Below are 23,384 nucleotides of genomic sequence, written 5' to 3'. Positions count from 1 at the left end.
AGATACCAGTACAGGGCTGGCAAAATGAGATTTCCATAGCAGCTAAGGGGATTAACTCTGATTTTTTGGGTGGTTTTTTTTTGTTTGTTTGTATTTTTCTTAAATACTCAGGAACTACAAGGGGGTGGGCTAATGTTTAGGCTCCAGAAATGATGTGGAAGGCCATTTTCCTCCTTCATTTAAGTCTGTATAACCTGAGTCCATGAAATGAAAGTGGACATTTTTTGTCTTAGAAGGCTTCCATACCTGGCAAACCTTTCCTTGGTTTTTTTTTCTTTTACCCTTTTGTTTGACTATTAAAGTAGACTATTGAAGGAGACTATACAACAGGTTAGATAGGAATAGTCTTCTATATTAAGAGTTATTACACTTGAATGTTGGGTCAAATTCTGCTCTCCCTTACATCAGGGCAACCTTATGGAAGTTCAGTGGGCTTGCATGGGTGTAACTGAATGTGGAATTTGGCCCACTGTTTTACCTGAAAAAATGTATTTAAAATGATTGTTCTCAGTGTGTGCCTGAACTGTGGATGGGAACAATCTCCCATATCTGTTCTGATATGACGCTATAACCAAGCTTCTCGATTTGCTGTTTGGTTGCAGGGTGTGAGAGTGGGCAGTTCCGCTGCGGGAATGGCCGTTGTATTCCTGCAGACTGGAGGTGCGATGGAGCAAGGGACTGTTCGGATGACACGGATGAAGCTGGTTGTCGTAAGTGGAATATCTACTGCATTAATTCAAAGCATTTCCACTTTTTTACAATATTCAGAATTCTCAGCTACCACGATGCTCATGGTACACCATGCCATGATGAGGAGCCTCTTAATTCTTAGAGAGAGAGAGAGAGAACAAAGGTGGTGTAAAACTCGTGGTTTGGTGGGCAATGGCTTTGGAATCTAATTGAGACTCATGTTTCTTGAGTTCTGTAGTACCGGTTCTATGGATATTAGAATAGTGCCAAATTTCCAACTCACCCTTAGAAAGAGATTCAGGTCACATGCTGCACTTCCCTCCAATATCCATAGCCATATGTCTAATAAGGACATCTTTTCTGATGTCTGTGGACTCTAAGCATGTGTAGATGGCTAATTGATATTACTGCAATGAACCTGAATGGTGCACACATACAGACACCACAGTCTTCAGCATGGATATAACCTTTGGTATTCATGGTCACTCAAGTTCACGAGAGGGCATCATACACATTTAATTGGTACACTGTATCATGTATGAAAAAAGGTTCTGTGGCTCTTAACAGATTTCAGTTGAATCACTATGGAGATTTTTAAAATGTGTGTCTATTAAAAATGTTACAAACAAGAAGAAATGATTCTCCATTTTCAGAAACCCTTCTACGTTTTGCTATCTGCCAGCACTCTTCTAGGTTTCGGAACCCTTTGTGCCAGTTAGCCTATGCTACAGTTCGGCCAGGTTTTGTCCTTGAGTTGATTTGGAGTGAAAAGGCTAATTTACATTGTTTCCTCTCACATTGGCTTGGCTCTTCTCAGCTTGAGCCTTGCAGTAATTGGGGGGTAGTTCCTGCAGCCAGACTGTCTGATTTTCTGATTAACAGGTCAGCCAAGTGCAAAGCCAACGGTGTTTTGGATGAATATCTTGCATTAGAAATAACTGCCATTCTGAGTCAACTGGCCACGTCACCCAAGATATTTAAGTCTGAATGATTTCCTCTGAGACAGGAGCCATGGTGCTATTGAACAAACTACTGAGCAAAACTTGCATTAACTTCAGTTGGATCAGAATCTCATTCCTAATGTATTTCCCTAAATAAGTGAAGTTGTTTTTGTTTTCATCTTCTTACAAATGGACATAAAAATAAAAGATGGAGGATGAAAATGAATTTCAGTTTTGTTTAATTAGCTTATCTTGTTTTCTAATTATACTCACATAGTATAATGTTGGGGCCATATAAGTACCTACACAGATTTTAAATCAACAGAACACAAATATATTTTTAAAATGAAACTCAATATTCATTTTTGTTCCTGAAGCAGGAATCCAAAATAATATTTATGATATGCAGCTAAACCCTTTCCTTGTATCTAATTTAATTATGCATTCTTCATCTATGAAGCTGCAATACAGCGTCACATCACTTCTTTAAATGGCTTCTTTACATAGTTAGGTAATCCTCAAATCTCATTCCATGGGCTCAGACTGTTGCTGGGTTGGCTTGCAATGCTTGTGAACTGGCAGAGTCTGAAGACATGATCTCAGGGAGAAGGGTCATTAAACAGAGAGGCCCGGCACAAATCAAACTGGATGGTGTTGTGCTAGTGAATCACAAGATGAGTATTAACTAGGGCTAGGCAAACTGTTCCAGAATTAGGTTCAAACGTCTATTTTGTCTCTCTTTGTGCTCACAGTTTTTTTTCCCCTTTCTTTTTTTAATAGCCACTGTGACAAAGCTCCAACCTTGTCTCAGTGGGTCCGCGCTTCCTGGCGGATTACGTTAGCCTCAGAGGCTCACTGTGACCCTCCACATAGCCCTTCTCTCTGTAGAGGCAAGGGTCACAGCCTACTGACCCATTTTCATCATAAGCCAGTAAGGGAGGTGAGGAGAAGTTATCCTCCCTCGCACAGTCTCTGTTGTCTCCCAGCCTCCGTGATTAGTCAGGGAAGGGAGGGGGGAGCCCAGACCCACCCTCTACTCCGGGCTCCAGCCCAGGGACCCTGATAGTAGCAGCTCTTGGTAGCCGACTTTTTGGAAATAGGATGAGTATGATTCCCTGGGCCACTTCCCCACAGCAGTCCCCACTTCCTCAATATCTTTGTCACCCTTACCTCAGGGCCTCCTTTCTTGTGCCCAATAAGGTTTGTACTGATCCGTTTCTCCAGCAGCCTGGCTTCCTTCTACAGCTCCTGACGCACACCTCCCACCTGACTAAGTGGGAAGGCTTTAAACTAGTTTCAGCCAGCCCCTGATTGGCTTCGGGTGTCCCAATCAACCTAGCTGTCTCCACTGCTTTCTGGAAGGATCTTAATTGGCCCCAGGTGTCTTGATTAACCTGGAGCAACTGCCATTTGGTTACCATGGTAACAGGGATTTGTTTAGCCTGGGGCTAACATACCTGTTTCTCACCACTTTCCTATAGCCATCTGGCCTTGCCCCGTCACACCACCTATAAGGTAATTAAAAGAGCAGGGACAGTAGAACTTAAACTATTCCAACCCAAGCCCTGCATCATGAATCCACTAAGGAAAATCATGTGCTTAATTTGGAAGAGGCCTCTCCCTTTAGCTCAAAAGTTGTAGGTCTTGTCCAAGAACTGTAATCCCAGGGTAGAACGCCTCATTCCTATTCTTTTGTCTATAGGTGTCTCAGATGCTAGTTCATGCAGGTGAAGCACACTCTCCTGAATAAACATTGTGAAATAACAAATGATTTGCTTGTTTGTACTAGCACAACCTACCTGTGAGGGAAATCAGTTTCAGTGTCAGACCGACGGAGAGTGTATTCCACAGTCATGGGTTTGTGATGACGAGGAGGACTGTGAAGATGGCTCAGATGAGCATCAACAATGCCGTAAGTATTTCCGTCAGAACATTATACCAACATCATGAAAGTGCAAACCATTTGTATGTGAACATATTGATTACATAAAGCGCATGACATACACACAAACACACAGACACGCACACAAATAAACAAGGCTAGTGCAAGCATAACAACTTTTTATCAGAGTGATCTCTGTAATAAACAATTGCTGAAAATGGAATACACTAAAGTAATAATGAAATAAAACATAATCAAATAAATCTAGATAGGGATTATTTAGGTTAATAAAACCTCTCCAAATCTTGCAGTAAAGTAGAAAAATAATTGGCTTTTCAGTTTAAATAGAAAAGAAAAGAAAATTTAAGATGCGTATCCGTTATAGAAGTAATAGGGAACCTGATTACAAAAATTGAATAGCGAATTTACGTCATTTTGTGAACAGTTATACGCTTCTCAATCACCCTCAGTTAGGAGCCTCTTCATTCATTCTTTACTAAAACTTTTATTCATCAAGCTCAGAATCAAAAAAAGAAACTACATTTCTCCCTGGAAAAGGTTTGGAATCTATAAAAGGAAAAATGAGTAAATCTCTAAGTAGAGAAGAGTAATTAAGGGACATTAAACAAACCCTTAGAGAGATTCTAATGCCATATCTGGTGAAACTCTTCAATAAGATACTAGACCGACATTGCAATCTTTCACTGTATAATGAACAGAGCTGTTATCCCTTATATTCAGATCCCAAAAAGCCCTCACGTTTGCTAATAGTGTTATGTTCCATTATCACTTAGATAGCTTAAAGCTAGTACATAAGTCATGTTAATATTTCAGTTCGGAAGGGAAATATTTTGATGATACTCTATGTATTAATCATGCTTGGATTAGTATTTTTGAACAAAAATATTTAATGTTCCTTTTCTTCTTTAGTAAAATAAGTTATTTTAAGTATAATAGCTACAGACCAGTTTCTTTTCTCAGTATTGATGGTAAGATATTAAATATTCTAACTAGCTGTTTGAATTCAGTAACCAGTGCTTAATTTGTAATGAAAGAGGTACTGGGGCTCAAGCAATCAGACATTGTAACTAATACATATCAGTTGGGTTTTATGCCATAGAAACAAACAGTGATTTGAGTGATTTGGCTGCTGCGCATTAGGTCAGATTTTGCCCTCAGATTATTAGCATTTGGTAGTGCGTGGGATGTGGGTGGTCCAAATAATAGCTATAACTTATTTTTGGTATATCATTAGAAAACAAATGACTTCTGACTGAGTAGGATCGGGCTTATTTACTTTTCTTCTTACACAGATTGGTTTTGGTCCTAAGATTTGACATTTTATTTAAAGTATCTAAATATCTCTACAGTTAATAAGCCAAATTCTGCTCAGTTACACCTGTTAAACCCCACTGACTTTGGTGGATTTTCATGAGTGTAACTTAGATCAGAATTTGGATCATAGTCCAGGCACATGGTCTTAAAACTTCATTTCTATCTCTGCTGCAGAGGGGAATAAAGCTGGGCTGTCTTTTGCCCCCATTCTCCTTTGCGTATGTGATGCAGACACTAGTTAGTTATATATCTACTAAGGACAGAGTAGATAATAAAGTCAAAATCCAATGAAGGCTTTAGGTCAAGATTTGAACTGGGTCACTGTAACTTGCCTTCATTCTATGTGTGCCCATTAATTGTGAGCAATTTAGAAAGTGCCCCTCAATGACTGCACAGTAAAATCCTGCTGCTTCTGCTTTGGAGCCACCTCTGGGAATATGCATTGATGCTAATTAATTTAAGGCACTTTTGTATTGCTCCTTTCTAGAATGCTTAAAACTTTTTTTTCCATGAGAGCTATTCTGAAAGGCACACACAATTGGAACGAAGAGAAGTTTGTTTTACTCTCAAGTTTTACTTTCTCACTTTTCTAACTGGGTTAATGCCCTAACAGCAGAGCCCGTGATATGAGCACTAGTGTGGGAAGAAGGCATAGAGAGTCTCTGTACAAGAGCTGACCAGGATCCCATACAGCACTTTCCAGAGCATGAGGTGGGGGGAACAAGTTAGCACGCCAGGTAAAGGCATCACAGCCATAAGAGAGCATGGTCTACTGACTAAAGGCAAGATCATACTCCACTCTCCTTGCATGTCGGCAATGGTAGATAGGCTCAAGATTGCATGCCACTTTGGCCATCCTGAACTATCCTGCAGTAGCTGGCGGAATGGTTTTGGGCCTGCTGTGGCTGGTTCCACTTATTATTTGGGTAACAGTAGTGTCCTGAGACTTCACTCAGGACTTGGAAACCTATTGTGTTGGGCACAGGACAAACCAGCCCTCAGCATGGAGGAAAAATTGGAGATGAGGCTGCAGGATCCATGACGATGCAGATTAAGTGCTTCGAAGCCTTGGCATGGGTTGGAGCAGTGGCTGTGCATTAGGAAATGCATTATGGTTGTGTGGCGTGCCCACTGGTTGGCAGGTGACTTTTATTTCTGCCCGAGACACAAAGGTCAAGTAATAAAAGATTGTGTATTTCATGAGAGGGACTCAGTAATAAAAAGGGGAAGAGGAGAAGTACTTTGCTGCATGTAGGTCCTTCATTGGTGAAAATCTAAATTACCTGTTTTTTGCAGCGGGGAGGACATGCTCAAGTCAGCAGTTCACATGTTCAAATGGACAATGCATCCCGACTGGTTACACATGTGATCGAGTTAAAGACTGCACTGATGGAACAGATGAGAGAGGCTGCCGTAAGTCTTTTAAATCTTAGCACTAGATCTGGTTTCATCCTGTCTCTCTTTGGCATTTTAATCAATTTGTAAGATTAAGGGGCTTGTTGATGGACAGAAATGACCACAATATGCTTCTTGTTATCAGAATTTCATTGCAGATTCTTTCATGGATTAGAGCTGATGTTCTGATAGAGTTTCATTATTGCGAGACTTATTAAGTCCCTACTGCTGCCTTATGGTCAGGGACATTTTCGTTTGCCCGTCTCAGCAATAATAAAGTTTTCATTTTAAAAACATCTTTAAAATGTTTTTAAACTTTGGAAAATTTAAAAAATATTTCATTTTCCATAAGAACTTCTATAATCAAACCTTTGCATAGCTCTCAGTGGGGATTGTGACCATGTATCTAAAGATGGAATTTGGCCCCAGGTATTTCATGTATTTTATTTTTAAGTCAACTGACTGAAAATAATGTAGGGGAAATTTAAGCATTTCTTGTCTTTGTTTTTTTCTTAAGTAGTTTTAATTAAAAGTTACATATTAAGTTTAAATATAAAAGTGGTCAACAGAAAAATTGTAGGAGGTTTGACTTTGTTTTTGCTTATTGTCTGTAGTACTTCATGCAGATGTGTATCATCTGCTGGGGTTATATCAAATATTGTGGTATGCTTTATAACCATAAGTAGAGAGTGTGTTCCTTCAGTGATTATTAGGATGCCTAACAAGGAAAGTACAGCTCAAGGCCTTGATCCCTCAAAGATTTAAGCATTTACTTAATTTTGTGCAATGTGAGTAGTCCTGTGACTTCAGTGGGACTGCTCAATGTGTAAAGGTAAGCACATGCATGGTCAGAATATAAGTGCTGGCCTGGGGAGTTTTGCTGTTGACTTCAATGGGGCCAGGTTTTCACCTCTGACAATTTCATGGGGCCTGGGAAAAAAAGCATTGTATGCAGTGAGGGTGAAGGTGAAGACAATGGGATGTTGAATAATTACTGTGCATTTGGGAGGAGGCAAGCGTGGGAAACATCATAGGAGGGGATGTGGGGACACTGGGAGGGAAGGAGTCAGTATACACTGGCGCTGAAGGAAGAGACAGTTATACATAGAGAAGAAGAAAGTAAGCATGTATGCGCCACCAGTTGTGTATCAGAAGGATGATAATGTGGAAGCAATGGGTGCTTTGGGATAAAAAAATATATTTTAAGACAAAAAGAGGATAATTTTAATTTAAATATTATCAAAGATTTACAAATAATGTAACATTCAGTAGAGGGAAAACTTAAGGTATATATAAATATAAAGAACAAAATGTTCAAAAGTTGGCTCATAAGTTGCACTTGCAAAATTTGCATGCACAACCATTGTGAATGCAAATTTACTCAAGCAAAATAGCTAATTGCCCGGACAGTTGTTACTTAAAAGCACAGCGCGTCATTTTGTGTAACCAGATTCCTGTTTATACATGCAAATGTATGATTTGTGCACACAATATATATGTGTGCAAACTTTTCATGCACAAGATTGGTCGAATATTTAATGGTCAATGCTTACCTTGTCTTGCCTAATAGTCAACGGGAGTTATTTGGGTGGATTAGAGGTCAGAATTGAGCATACTGTGTTTTGCATATATTACTAAGAATTCTATAAGTAATATGCACAACAACCCAAGGGGCTGCATTGCAGGCCCCCCAAGCAACATTTCACTGGGCCCAGGGCAAACTCATAACATGAGTGCCCAACCTACTCCACAGAGACAATAATTAATGAAAGAAAAAATTATATTTTATTTCTGAAATGGCATAGTTGAGCCTTATCACTTTACAGCTTTACTTTCTGATCTTTTTTCAGTTGCAAATTCACAAATGACCTCACTAAAGTCAACTTTTTTTATGAGTTCACACTTAAGTGACTTAAGCGTTCCTATGCAATAGTAGATCGCCTGCTGTGTTTTTGATGAGTACCAGCTTGCTGAAGACTTCTTTTGGCTTCTGCCACTATCATTGGCATTATGCAAAATGTTCGTAGGGCTATACACACTTCCCTGAAAATTAGTCGTATTTTTTTTGTAAATCTCATTAAGTCAGATGAGTGGTAGCAGATCAAGTTCTATTCCAAAAGTAGACTTGAAGCCAGTCTCTTAGAATCTTTTCTCTGTTGCTGGAAGTCCTACGTTTCAGAAGAAATGTAGCAAAACTATGACTGTTAACAGCTTTTGGATAAACTTCACTAGCTTCTGCATTGGTTCGAAATTTGGAGGACCAGATAGAACAATTTTTTGATAAAGAGAATCTGTAATGCGTTTAGGCCACAATACTGGATCTTGTAAAAAGCATGACTTAATAAGTAGTGTAGCACTTCTCTCTCCTGCTTCTTGCAAATCTTCCTCTAAGTCTGGTGGTAATATTACTTGACTATCTTTGAAAGTCATTAAATTGGAATCACAAGATTAATCTGGCTGCTTTTCTTCAGTTTCCACAGTCTTTATACTGAAATCACTGTCACCTTGCAGTTTTTGTTTATCCAGTTCCTTAGTTTGTGCATTGTTTGAGCCAGGCTGTTGAGAGGCCTTGTCTATCTGGAAATATTGGAGGATTGACTGTTGTCCTTTGGCTTCTTTTCTTTCCCTTTCTTTAAGCTCTTGACATTTCTGGCTGCCTGATTTGTATTGATAGCCAAACATGGCAGTATGGTGCACATATTAATGATACACAAGTGACAGATGCTCTCTAGGCACCCTGGAGATACTGTTCCCTGTCCCTGGAGATACTGTTCCCTGTCCCTGGGGTATGGTCTCAGCTATCTAAGTATCCTTGAGGGCTAGATCACTGTTTGGAATGTTGCTTCTGTTTTAACATTGCTTCTGATTTGGCTCAGGTAAATCTTGCAAGATCACGTGAGATCTGGACACCACATAGATGTATAGGCACAAACATACTCACCGAGATATATAACACTGAATCAAACTAAAACATCCACAATTCAGCCTGAATTTTTTTCTCATGGTGATGGGCTTTCTGGCTGGGTCTGTTGTTGGACCAGACTCTAGTAAAGTGTACCCATTGCCTCCCCTATACTTGGGGCCTGCTGCTTTGGAACAGCTAGTAGCTGTGAGTTCGAGAAAGTGGAGGCTGCTATGGTCACTTGTGCTTCTTCTCTAATTTCAGTTTCATTTCTTTGAGGACATCTTACCCCTTTGGGGAAAAAAAGTGTTGGATTCCTCCAGTTTGAACTCTGGACTATACGGAGCGTCTCATGGCAGAGAAGAGACAGAACTGGGTCATTATAAGTATAAAGAGGATTTTTCATTGGGCCTGCTGGACACAGACAGATCCTATAGCTCTTCGAGTCTATCTCCCACAACCGCAGAGTTAAAATAGCTGTGGACTGCCTAGTGACACCACATAGGCCAAGTCCTGGCCTAGAGTTCATGGTCATGGAAGAGACTACTGACTGAGCTACAGAATAGAGGCCTCATTTTTCAAGGGAGTGTCATTTGTGCCTAACGCCTACTTAACATAGTGTACATCAGCATGCTTACTGATAGCGTTAATAATAATAAAAAACTACACTCATAGACCACGAAGCAGGTGCTGGTGTTTACAGTGTTGCTAGCAAGAAGACAGCAGTGAACTACAAAATACACTATCAGGAAACAGATTTGGAAAAAAAGTAGAGCTTTGGATACTGGGTCATTAATAGAGCAACAAGAAATAAAAAGTCACTAATGGCTTTATTTACATAAAAAAGGCTGGTGTACATGCTATATAAAAGAAAACCAGCATATTACTTACTCAGCCAACAGCCTGTGCCTTTTATCCCTTACTTACAAGTGGCTAAAAATGAGTGCTGTCTGTAAAATGAAAAGTGATTTAGAAGCCAATGGTATGCTGGAATAAAAGGCAGCCCAGACAGCCAGCTTGGAGCTATTCCACATGATAGACCTCCAGCCAACTCTAAAGTCACCAGCACAAATGCCTGAAGAGTCTGCCAAGGATTCAGGAACAGATGCCACTGCTGGACAGATATTTTGCACAGCTTGGCATTTGTGTCCTGTAAAAGCTTAGGAGAAAAGAGATGGTGTTAGCCTTTGTTTAGCAAATGTTCAGAATATTTTTTGGGGAAAATAGTTTTCCTGAAAATGAAATATTGTTAAAAATAAACATTCTTGTGAAGTGAAAAACTTGATGGTGACAATTTGTATTTACATAGCACCTTTTATTCAAGGGTCTCAAAGCACTTTATAAACAATAATTAGCCTCCCAAACTCCTTGTAAAATAGATGAACATAGAATCATAGGACTGGAAGGGACCTCGAGAGGTCATCTAGTCCAGTCCCCTGCACTCAGAGCAAGACTAAGTATTTTCTAGACCATCTCTGACAGCTGTTTGTCTAACCTGCTCTTAAAAATCTTGAATGATAGAGATTCCATAGCCTCCCTAGGCAATTTATTCCAAGGTGCTTAAGCACCCTGACAATTAGGAAGTTTTTCCTAATGTCCAACCTAAACCTCTCTTGCTGCAATTTAAGCACATTGCTTCTTATCCTATCCTTAGAGGTTAAGGAGAACAATTTTTCTCCCTGCTCCTTGTAACAACCTTTTATGTACTTGAATGATGTTATACCCATTTTCTCAATGGGTAGAATGAGGAATAGAGAGGGTACTTGACTCATCCAAGGTCACACAGTAAGTCAATGGCAGATCGAGCAATAGAACTCAAAATCCTTTGCTCTGAGCAGCAAACACAACGATGTTTGAAAATGAAATTACACACTTTGATATTCTGTGTTTTTATTTTAATGCTCCCAGATAAATAGAAAAATAAGATTTTGGTTTAAAGTTATTGGAATTGGGCCTGTTGCATGGTTTATCAGTGTTGCTCTCCACTGCCGGGTGAGAGACCCATTCTTGGGCCCTATCTATTACTCCACGGGTAATTAGATCTTGGAATTTTTGTGGAGGCAGCACATTGAGCCCTGAGGAGAAGAACTGCCCCTCGTCATTCAGCAGCAACCACTCTGGCTGATTGGGGACTGCTGTTGACAGTCTTTCTTAGTCAGAAGGGTGACGACTCTGACTTGACTGCTTGTTAGAGAAAAAGTAGTGGTTGGGGGAGGAGGTGAGGATGAGAAAGATGTAAGCGTCCAGAGGACCATCTCCAAAGAGCTGGTGAATTTTACACCTCTGTCTTTGCAAGGACTGGGGCTATAAGCAGAGACCATGAATCATAATGAATCGTGGTGATTTGATATACTAGAAAATGGGGATTAGATTTTATACTTTGCTAGCAGTGCAGCTGGTGTGTTAATATTAGTAAGCACTATTTGTTTCCATCCAGTCATTTTCCTTTCTAATCCATGTTGATGCAAAGAAATGGTAAGAGAAATATCATTAATTTGGACTTTTCCTCTAGCACAAGTAATTTGTGCTAAAGCGTTTTTAAATGAAAAATCTATATAGAGTGGTCACGATTTATTGAGGAGACATCAAAGTTCATTTGAAATTGCTGCCATTTTTCCTCAGAGTGTAAAGTGTATGTAAACATTTAGTGGACAGGTCTCTCACAGCAGAACTTTGTATAGTGTTGTGCCAGTTAATTATTTTTGGAAGCAGATTTAAATTGTAAAGAAGATAAAGACTCAGTTTGTTTCTGAATGAGTTGCAATATTTAAGAGACCAGTCAAATGCAAAATGCCACCAATATTAAGTAACTGAGCAATTAAACCTGTAGTAAAATGCAACATGAAGATTCAAAGCCACAGTCTATTGTCCTTGCTAATAATCCCATTAGCAGTAAAAGGCTAAGATAAACAACAGAAAAATGTTTCAGCAGCAGGCCATTTAATTAATGTATTGAAGCTGTTTTTATTTCATAAAAATAATAAGGTTTCTTATCTCATTAAATAAATGCATCACTTTGCTTGTCTGTTTTATAGAAAACTGCTAACTCTTAGTTCAGTTTTAAAATACTTATTGTTAACACTTAAAAATGCAGAATGAAAATGCAAACTTTCAGCAGGAATGATTTGATAACAAATGGTGTTTTAACCATAAATAGCTAAGGTCTGTGTGATACTGAGCTGTCTTCCTATTTTGGTAAAGTATAGCGTTCCCCCACCCCTCTTGCCATCCTCTCAATTTAAAAATGTAAAAACCTATACCTGGAGTGGGGGTACCTGGTATCTCTGTGTTCTACTCTGCAGTGACTGCTGTAGCCAAGAAAAGGGTAATTACTTGGATCCAGCCTTGTCAGCCAGGCAGGTCGCTGCAGTGTGGGGCTATGAGGGAAGAAGGGAAATCCTCCCAGAAGGACATGTTCATTGAGGTTGATGATCTGACCACAGGTTTAGGAGCTCCTGAGTTTTAATCCCAATTTGCAAAAAGAAAAGGAGTACTTGTGGCACCTTAGAGACTAACCAATTTATTAGAGCATAAGCTTTCGTGAGCTACAGCTCACTTCATCAGATGCATATCGTGGAAACTGCAGCAGACTTTATATATACACAGAGAATATGAAACAATACCTCCTCCCACCCCACTGTCCTGCTGGTAATAGAATACAGACTAACACGGCTGTTACTCTGAAATCCCAATTTGGACACTGAGTTCCTAGAATGGGTAAATCACTTAACCTCTCAGCCTTTGCCCCAGTTACCCTATCCCTAAAATGGAGACCATACTGACTACCCTAAGAGGTTTTAATAAGTTAAGGTTTGTAAAATGTTTTGAAAATGTCCCTGTAATAAGAGGTGTGACATGCAGGTGTGCTGGTAAGAGATTGCTCATTATTCCCTGGCCCCTCTCATAGGACATGGTCAGGGTTACAAGAGGTTACACTCCTGCATCATGTGGCAGAAGTCAGTGTCTGCTGCTTCCACTGGCTACTGTTACAGCTAATCTGCTAAGTATTATTATTGCTTGGTTATATTTTCCTCACAACTGTTTATCCCTGAGGTCTCAGAGCAAAAATATTAGGTGGAAAGCAAAACAGTGTTGTTTTAACTGCTGCCGTAGAATAGCTTTCAAACTGTTTATGAAGGTACAGTATAGTGTGTCCTCTGCGTAGCTACGTTTTAAATGCACCAATTAAATAAAATAACAGTGGCGACTGGTGCCCAAAATAGCTTGTCGGGCGGCGGGTAATATGGTGCCTCCTCTCCCACCTGCCCTCTTCTGATGATTGATCATATTTTGAAAGTGGAAAACTGGGACAATGTGGTTGGAAGCTCACAGGGAAGTGCTTTGGATGGGGATAAGCAAGGCCCTTAATTTTTGTTTTTTATTGAAAAATTCCCAGGTTTTACAAAAGCTAAAATGCTATTTGTTTTTTATTGAATTTTGGACCACTCAAATACATAAAAACACAGATTGTGTTAAGAAAATCCAATACATTACATTAGGTAGGTGTGTTTATGTTAATAAATTAGTCTAAATGTAAATATGAGGATTTGGCTGACTGCTCCGGAAGGAGAGATGGCAGGTCAGTAACCTGGGCAGCCCAGGTAATCAAACCGGGTCAAAAGTGCTCTTACATTTCTCTATATAAAATTTTTTTCTGTCCTCCTGTCCCGCAACATTAACCCAGATATTTACCAAAAAAGTGTGAAGTTAGTTTTTCGCACTGATTTTTACCTATTTTTAAATTTTTGTAATAAACACTGATAAATTCCTGGACAGTTTTAAACAAAGTAAAAACAGAAAATGAAGTATCTTGGGGAACCCTTCTACTGCCTACTTTCCTTCTCCACAGCTAGTCTGTTCTGAAACCTCTCACATCCAACAGCCATAGGCTCAGAACAAACCCAAAGAAACAGTATTGTCAGCAGTTGTGATTTATCACAAGTCTCACACATATTTGGTGTTTTTTCCTACAAGCTCCAGCTCTTGGAGTCAGGAGATCTCATAATCTCAGCTTTCATTAAGAAGAAAGTTTCTAGCCTTAATGGTTGGAAAAACCTGGAAAATGTGAACCCTGAAGGCCCCACATCCAGCAGGAGAATGTAAAGAACTCCATGTTTATTATTTTTCAAAATCTCGTGATTTTTAAGTCATGATTTTGGGGGGCCTGAATCATGGTTTTGAAAGATTGAGGGTGGCCACACTGTAGAACCCACACACAAATGACACACACATTAAATTAAAGAGATGGGGATTAGTACAAGAATTGTAAAGTCAATAAGGACCTGGCTAAAGAGGAGAAGGCAATGGGTTGTGCTAAAAGGTGAACAATTGGACTGGAAGGAGGTTACGAGTGCAATTCCTGAAAGATTGGTCTTGGGACCAATCTGATTAGGCTGCATTGTCAATACAGATGAGGGTCAGAATATTATACAGGAAGATCTGGATGACCTTTTAGACTGAAATGACAGAAATGAGATTAAATTAAATAGTACAAAGTGTAAGATCATACACTTAGGGTCTAATAATAAGAATTTCTGCTACAAACTGGGGGCTCATCAGTTGGAAGCAACAGAGGAGGAGAGAGATGTGCGTGAGTTGGTGGATCACAGGATGACGATGAGCCACCAATGTAATCCTAGGATGTATCAGGTGAGGCATTTCTAGTAAAGGTAGAGAAGTGTTCATGCCATTATATAAGGCAGTGGCAAGACCGCATCTGGAATACTCTTTACAGTTCTGGTCACCCATTTTCAAGAAAGATGAATTCAAACTGGAACAGCTGCAGAGAAGAGCTACTAGAATGATTAGGGGAATGGATGTCCTATCTTATGAGGAAAGGCTGGAAGAACTTGGCTTGTTTAGCCTAGCAAAAAGAAGGCTGACGGGGATATGATTACTCTTTGTACATACATGAGTGGGTAAACCTTTTAAGCTAAAGGACAATGTTGGCACAGGAACAAATAGACATAAACTGGCCATGAACAAAACCAGGCTGGAAATAAGAAGGTTTCTAACCATCAGAGAAGTGAGGGTCTGGAAAAGCCTCCCAATAGGAGTTGTGGGGAAAACAATTACACCTCTACCCCGACATAATGCGATCCTCTGGAGACACAAAATCTCACCGTGTTATAGGTGAGACCGTGTTATATCGAACATGCTTTGCCCCCACTCCCCACCCCCGTTCCTTGTTCCCTGAGCGCCCCCTCCAGAGACCCCTCGTCCCTAATCATGTAGTGAAAAATATGATAGAGTATTTTCATATCAGTTGGAAAACTATGCTGTGGTTAGGGGCTTTACCCTTTAACCCATGAAATTCATGGAATTACTTGTGTGAGTAAGGATTGGAGCCCTCCAGCTCTAACTCATTATTGCCATCTGGCCTCTCACAGAATGCTTTTGCTCAGAGCAAAGGGAAAAATTAATTAAATAATCTCCATAACAAATAAAATGGAGGAAAAAAATATAATGTACTTATTCCCTTAGTACAGGGCAAACTAGGCCGGATCTGGCCCATCAGGGTTTTGGATCCAGCCTGTGGGATTGCCACCCCTGTGGCACAGCGGGGCTAAGGCAGGCTCCCTGCCTGCCCTGGACCTGTGCCACTCCTGGAAGTGGCTGGCACCACATCCCTGCGGCCCCGGCAGAGCGGGGGGCAGAGGGCTCTGCGTGCTGCCCTCACCTGCAGGCACAGCCCCCTGCAGCTCCCATTGGCTGGGAACAGGGAACCTGCCTTAGCCCCGCTGCGCGCCGCTGCCACCCCGAATCCCTTCTGCACCCTGCACTCCAACCTACTGCCATGCCCTGCACCCCTCCTGCACCCGCACCCCTGCTCTAAGCCCCCTCCCGCACCCCAAACTCCTGCCCTGAGCCCTCGCACACCACCTGCACCCCAACACCTTGCCCTGAGCCCTTTCCTGCACACAGCACCCCCTCCCACATCTCGCACTCCCTCCTGCACCCTAACCCCCTGCCCCAGCCCTACATTTGTCGCCCTGCATGCAATTTCTCCACCCAGGTGTGGCCCTCAGGCCAAAAAGTTTGCCCACCCCTTCCTTAATAGTACTTATTATAAAAACTAATAAACTGCAAACTGGGCAAAATACATATTTTAAATAACACCGAAACACCTCTGCTAATGGCACCCGATGACATCTTTTTAACTCTTTACATTGACATTACATGAGGAGAATGCACAAGACCCGAGTTGAGAGCATGCCCACTGCAGGAGTGATGCTGCCATAGGTTCTCTCTTCTCCAGAGAGATTCCAGTCTGTAGTGGGGGAAAACGGTGCACACTAATGTGAACTGGTTGTCATTAATTTACAATAGTTTGGTGGTAGGTTTCTGAAGGGACAGTCCAGGGGAATGGGGCCAGCTTTCATATTTTTCCCTCTGAGCCTTGCTCAGGGGATCCGAAACAACACAGAATATCATTTGAAGGATTTCTGTGCAGGCGAGATAAAACTACTCCTCCCTTAAAACACTTCCCCACGTTAGGTCTATGGGTTTTGTCTCCCCTCCAGTTGTAGAAATGGAGCAGGTTGTGGAGCTGGCTGCAGTTATTAATATGCTCTAAAATGTTGTTTTATTGTTTGAAGTTTTGAAAATAAAACACACATGATATTTTTACTCTTTCTTTTTTGGTGACAGAAATGATCCATTAGTGGTTCTCTAGCTCAAACTAACCTCTTTTTTTCCAAACAGAGATACTGTCAGGTTCCACCAGCTGAGTGATCTGATTGGTGGAATATTCTTATATGCTTAGTAAGGCCTGATCAGCCAGATTTAGCCTTTCAGGCTATTGGTCCCCAAAAGAACTTTGGCTTCCTGAGCTCCTTAGCTGCAGAGGTACCGAGTGGGAAATGTCTTCTGTGGCATGCCCAGTTAGGCATTCTCTGCCAGCACCTTTCCTCATCATCTTGTATCCAGCTTGATCAGAATACATATCAGTCAGTTGCTTGAGAAATCTGTCAGCTAGGGGGAGCAATACCATGGCTATGGCCTGAAATTAAATAAACAAAACAAATGGCCTCCCACTGTCTCTGGGGTTAGGTTTCAGAGTCCAGTGGGAAGCCTGCTACTCTGTATGACTCAGTCTGTATAAAGATGCTTTAGTTAATTTAGCTGTTCTAACAGTATAGGATTTTATATGACATAACTGCAGTTGATTTAAGTGAACAGGAGGCCTGTACATAACATTTAATGCAAAATAGAGTTTTACTAAGACCAGCCCAGATTTTGGGGTTTGTAGTTTGAAAAAATATCTGCAGTTAGATATGTTAATTATTAGCTATTAGTCTCTAATGAGTGCCCCCTAAATTTTGGTAAATAATATATTGTCTGAATATTAAACATCCTAATCTGGGACTAAATTTCCCCCCATGTTAACTTTAGTTAAAATTGCTCCAATTTACATTGGTGTAAATGAGATCAGGATCAGGATAGGTTCAATGTATTCTACACTTAGTTCATCTGTTAGAGCTAAAGTTTTCTAGGAGTTCATTCTAAATCAGTAGCTGCTTTCTGTGATCTTGATAAAATTCTTGATCATTAGCAGCCCCGACAATTAAAGGGAAGTTAATTTCCAGGCTGGAAAAATCTGCTATTTTAATGAAAAAATTTAAAGGGACAGTTAAAGGAAGGCACAGAATTAGATCTGAGTGATTTGCCAGGCTTATGAGTTGCAAGACAATAGAAAACTTATTACTCTCCACTATAACTATAAAAGACAGTGTTAAAATAAATGGCAAAAGATACAGTGATACCAGGTACACATGTACACTTTGGCTTATGGTTAAGACATGGGATTTTTTTTACCATAATCATATGGGTTATAAATTATAAATGCATTAATGAAAACTGTCTTTGGGGCAAAATCATCATAGTCTTGTCTGCAAAGTAGGTCTTGGCACTGAGTAGATGACAGGGTACCAGGGCTAGGAGAATCTTTCCTCTATGAAGTGGTGCCAGTAGGTATCTGAGGTACCCATACATGCCCCCACCACAGGGGAATGGGGCTGGTGGACTCTCACAGTGGCTAATGCCCTGCACTCCTTATGAGGTTCTGCCCCTTGTGTATTTCCATCCATGGAGCCCACCTGGACTCTATGGATGGAAATATAGATGTGTGCCCCCACCCATTGCTGTCTCCTTCACTGTACACTGTAGGTTCCTCTGCCATGGTGTCCTCCATGTTTCCAGAGACAGAGGAAGCTTTTGACTCTCAGTGAATAGCATAGTTTGGCTCAAAGTCAGGCCCTAGAAACACAGCCATACACATAAGACTGCAGAATCTATACTATTGGTGAAGTTGTATGCCGACTCCCCACAACCCCAAGCACGTCCCCCATGCAAGGGCCAGGAGTAGCCTGTGTCAGAAGTGGGGCTGCTTGGTCAGGGTGTTTGGGCTAAAAGATGTTAAGCAAGCCTTCTGACACCAGGCCATGCCCTGCAACTAGAGTTGCCAACATATTTCAAAAATAAGGGACTGCTTTCTTAGCACGCCTGCCTCACCTCTCCTCCCAATATTATAATCATTATAATAGTAATAATTAATAAGATGTACTCACCTTCATGGGTATTTCTTGCTGCTTTTTGCAGCATTCAGCAACTCCCAATCTTGTTGTACAGAGATGAAAAAATAAGGAATGTCCCTTGTAATAAGGGACTGTATTCAGCCCTACCTAGAACATTCCCTTGTTGGGTCCAACCACAAAACCTTTTGGAGTGTGAACTGTACTCGTTCATGGGAACCCCAGAAGGATACAGCAGCTATGCTCTGGGGTTCCTCTTCTGGCCACCCCTTTTTCAGTGATGTATACAGCGCCCCAGTCTGCAAGTTGCTGAGGGACTGCAAACCACATTAATTACAATGGGAGTTTAGGGTTCTTGCTACCTTGCAGGAACAGGCCCGCACAGAGATGCAACCTGAATTTGGCTAGTATGTTTGACATTTGATACACCTATTTATATTGTAAAATTAAGAACTTTTGTAAATAGATACCATTAAAAAATGCATCCAGATGAGTCCATAAATGACTATTTCAAGTTTAAGGAGAAAAATGGTAACATACAGTATGAGAACAAATAATTTTGTCATTGTGTTTAGACACAAATATTTTATCTGTGGAATTTATTGGTTTTTTTTGTGTGAATTCTGTTGGAGAGAATTAATAATCTATGTTTTAAATTCCAGTTGGCGTGTATGAAAACGTGGATGAGAGTGAGAGAGAGAACGAGAACTTTGTCCTGTTTATTAATAATATAAGGATGTAAAATGGGAAGAGAAATACAGAATGAAAATTTAGGGCCACAAAATGAATGAAGTTTGATTATTCTTGAGCTCATTTGACTGGCTAAATATTCCTTCCATGTAAAAGTCCCGAGACACTGAATTTGAGAGCGCATGGAGTTCTAAGAGGCTCTAAATCTGAGTGCAAGTACCTCCATTTCTAGTTAAACATGTTTACTGAGATCAATAACATTTAAAACTAAGATAAGAATAAATAAAATACTTGCTTTCTTTGGTGTTGTGTCATTTTCCATATTGCCATGGGTTATTTGAATTGTAAACTCCTTGGAGCAAGGACCCGGCCCTGGGATAGGGGCAGGTTGTCTCATAATTGCCTAGTTTCTTGCAAGGTTTTTTGTATGTTTCTGTGACGCATCTGGTACCGATCACAGCTGGAGACAGGATACTGAACTAGATGAATCATTGGTCAGTTCCAGTATGGCAATTCCTATGTTCCTTTTTATATTTGTCTGTAAAGCACCATGCATAGTGCAGAATGCATACATAACAATATAATCGTAAAGAGATACTGTATATTCTAATACTTGTGGCTACTGTGTTTTTTCTTATAGGTTACCCAACATGTGAACAGTTATCTTGTGCAAATGGAGCATGTTTTAATGCAAGCCAGCATTGTGATGGTAAAGTAGATTGCAGGGATGCCTCTGATGAAGCCAACTGCAGTAAGTGCCACATTTAGCATACCCCAAACATTTGTAGTACTATGTATCCTCTTTGTAAGAGAAATACTGGAGTTTGTTTACTACATTTGAATATGTTTTTTTCTTTTCTCCATTCAAATGATATCGTTCAGCTCATGGATGTGCCAGTACCCAGTTTCAATGTGCCAATGGAGAATGTATCCCCCGAGCCTTTATCTGTGACCATGATGATGACTGTGGAGACAGGAGCGATGAAAACTCTTGCAGTACGGTGGTTTTATTTGGCTTGTTTGCCTGTTAAGAGCTGGTTTTCTTTGAAAGCGTGACAGATAGCACAAAGCAGGGGCAATGCTCTGTTATGTAGCAGACAGAATCCAAAAGTTCTTTTAATATTTTTTTTTTTTGTGGCTGAATGATGGAAGTTTCTCTTGTTCCTTCCCTCAGCTTATGCAACTTGCAGAGGCAATTTCTTCACTTGTCCAAGTGGCCGCTGTATTCATCAGAGCTGGGTTTGTGATGGAGATGATGACTGTGAAGATAACGAAGATGAAAGTGGATGTGGTAAAGACAGAAGCAAACTTATTTTAATGATGCAATTTACAAAGAAAAACCTTGCAAACCTCACTGCTAAAAAGTCTTAACATAAGAATGTTTTATATCAGAATTTTTAAAGATCCATGGACATTTCTGGAAAACTTTTAATTGTTTTTATAGATACAGTTCTACTAATATAATATATATACTTTTAATACTTTGGGTTTTCTTATTTTGTATTGCTAAGATGGTGAGTATAAACCAGGGTATGTCAAGAATTCATCTGCTTATTCCCTGTAGCCCAGATCTTGCACCATTTAAATCAATGGAAACTTTGCCATTGATTTTCATGGGAGCATGGTATGTCCTCATGTGAAGCCAGAATTCTCAGTTTGTAACAGAATGTCCATTTCCACAGTAACTAACTCTGATGTTACAAGTACAGGATTATGATTTCTGGTTGGTTGAGTATAGGAGGAGATAACGTGCTGGAAGGAAAATGCAATTTTTGTGTAAATATTCTGAGTAACATTTTTGTTATTAATAATGTAATATTCAAAATAACCATCTCTATCTTTAACAAAGATCTTCCATTTATCAAATCACCCTTTTCAGAGGAATTTGTAGTAAACATGAATATACCAGTTAATGAGAAATGAGTGTGTAGGCATTAGGACTGGTGAAGAGTTTTCTGCTGAAACTGTTTTTCTATGGAAAACTGGGTTTTCGGCTAAACAATCTGCAGTGCAGAAAGTGCCTCCTTTCCCATGAAATTTTTGATTTTTCATCAAAAAAATGATGCTTAAAAACCAAAATATACTGGCTAAAAACAACTTTCTGATAAAAAATTCAGTTCAAATTTCTTGTGAAAAATTGAAATTTTCTGTGGGAAAATTTAAACCATTTTTTTTTTGGTGCTGAAATTTTCTGTGATTACCCTTCTCCCCCCACCATTTTTAGACCAGCTGTAACAGGCATGTTTCAAAAGAACAAAACCATTGTTCCATTTTTAGTACACCGGTCAAGCAAAAGCTAAATAGTAATAGGTATCTGAACAATGGGGAAAAATGGAAAGGGTTCACCTGACTGCATGAGTATTTTCCACAGTGTAATTTGAAGATCACTGAAAGAATATGGTGACTAGGATAGATACTATTTCTTTTATGGGCTGTCACAGCTACATGCAACAATCAAAAGCTGAATGAAAAATAATTGAAGATGCTTATTCTCTAGGAGGCTTTTGGGAAAGCAGCTCCAAGTAGTACTTGAAGCATGTTCCTCAATTATTCTGTGTTGCTTCTCTTTTCCTTAGAAAGTGGTCGCCATGAGTGTTACCCAGGAGAATGGGCCTGTCCTGTGTCAGGACACTGCATTCCAATTGGTAAACTGTGTGATGGGACTGCAGACTGCCCTGCCGGAGAAGACGAAACTAACATAACTGCAGGCAGACACTGCAGTGAGTATTAGAACTAGGAGGATGCATGGAATAGCAGAAAAGCACATTGATGTCTTTTTTGTGTCTTTGGGGTTTTCTAAACAGCACTGAGAATTAGGAGGTGTGTTATTTTTATTAGCGCTGAGTGGACATATTGAAAAGTATTCTCTGCCATGCATGTACAGTTCTGTTGACCTCTTGTGTGGAAGGTTTGATAGATAAACATTTCTGATAATTTTTTTCAATATTTATTTGAAGAGTCAAGGTTGAGCTCTTGTGGGCCGTTGTTTCTCTTCATCCAAAATATTTTTGTTTCACCTTTTCACATTAAACAGGAAAGAGTAATACCTAATGGTTAGAGCACAGGACTGCATGGCTGTGTAACCTTGGTCTGGGCAAGTCACTTAGGTCAGAATTTTCAAAATTGTCCATTGATCTTGGGTACCTGCGTTTTAGTGCTCAGCCTGAGAAACTCAGGGCCTGGTTTTCAGAAATGATGAACACAGAAAGGTCCCATCAACTTCAGTTGGACTTGTGGGTGCTCAGTAGGGTTGCCAGGTGTCCGGTTTTTGCCTGGAACACCCGGCTGAAAAGGACCCTGGAGGCTCTGGTCAGCATGGCTGACCGAGCTGTTAAAAGTCTGGTTGGTGGTGCAGCTGGGCTGGCAGGTTCCCTGCCTGGCTCTGCGGGGCTCCTGGGAAGCAGCCAACATGTCCCTCCAGCTAAGGGGCGGCCTTGGGGGCTCCACACACCTCCCCCACCCCGAGTGCCGGCTCTGCAACTCCGATTGGCTGGGTACTGTGGCCAGTAGGAGCTGTGGGAACAGGGGCAGCACGCAAAGCTCCCTCACCACCCCTCGGTCTAGGAGATGGAGGGACATGACACTGCTTCTTGGGAGCTGCCTGAAGTAAACACCTCCCAGAGCCCGCACCCCAAACTCCCTCTCATGCCCCAACCCCCTGCCTCAGCTTGGAACCCCCTCCCACACCCAAACTCCCTCCAGGAGCCTGCACCCTGCATCTCCCCCCAGGGCTGGCCCATAATATTTTGGCATCTGAGGCAGGGAGCTCAAATGACTCCCCTATGCCCCATCGCTCGGGCCAAAACTTTGAAAGGTCTCAATTCTGCTTTCTTCCTGTTCTACTCCTCTCATGGTACTGCTCTGCTATCTGCCCCAATAAAGGAGAACTAACAACTTAAAATGCCTTGTTCAAAAATTTAAAGTAACACTTAACTTTCAAACGCCTGAACAGCAAATGTAACTTCTCTTGTCTGCATAGTAAACACTGGCATTTTTATCTGTTGAATAATCAAAGT

The 23,384-nt window shown here is 40.6% G+C and overlaps 1 protein-coding gene across 5 annotated transcripts in view; it reads left to right on the top strand.

The window, feature by feature from the left end:
* Positions 1–23,384, top strand: part of LRP2 (LDL receptor related protein 2) — a 181,170-nt gene that overhangs the window by 18,167 nt on the left and 139,619 nt on the right. For all 5 annotated transcript variants that reach the window (XM_073305750.1, XM_073305749.1, XM_073305752.1 and 2 more), the window contains exons 2-8: positions 603–710; positions 3,421–3,543; positions 6,145–6,261; positions 20,009–20,119; positions 20,251–20,364; positions 20,543–20,659; positions 21,945–22,088. In XM_073305750.1, coding sequence (XP_073161851.1) covers positions 603–710; positions 3,421–3,543; positions 6,145–6,261; positions 20,009–20,119; positions 20,251–20,364; positions 20,543–20,659; positions 21,945–22,088 — 834 coding nt within the window. The remainder of the gene's footprint in view (positions 1–602; positions 711–3,420; positions 3,544–6,144; positions 6,262–20,008; positions 20,120–20,250; positions 20,365–20,542; positions 20,660–21,944; positions 22,089–23,384) is intronic.

This window comes from Lepidochelys kempii, chromosome 11 (assembly GCF_965140265.1).
Source record: "Lepidochelys kempii isolate rLepKem1 chromosome 11, rLepKem1.hap2, whole genome shotgun sequence".
Taxonomy (NCBI): Eukaryota; Metazoa; Chordata; order Testudines; family Cheloniidae; genus Lepidochelys; species Lepidochelys kempii.
This window is presented reverse-complemented; position numbering and strand designations above follow the sequence as displayed.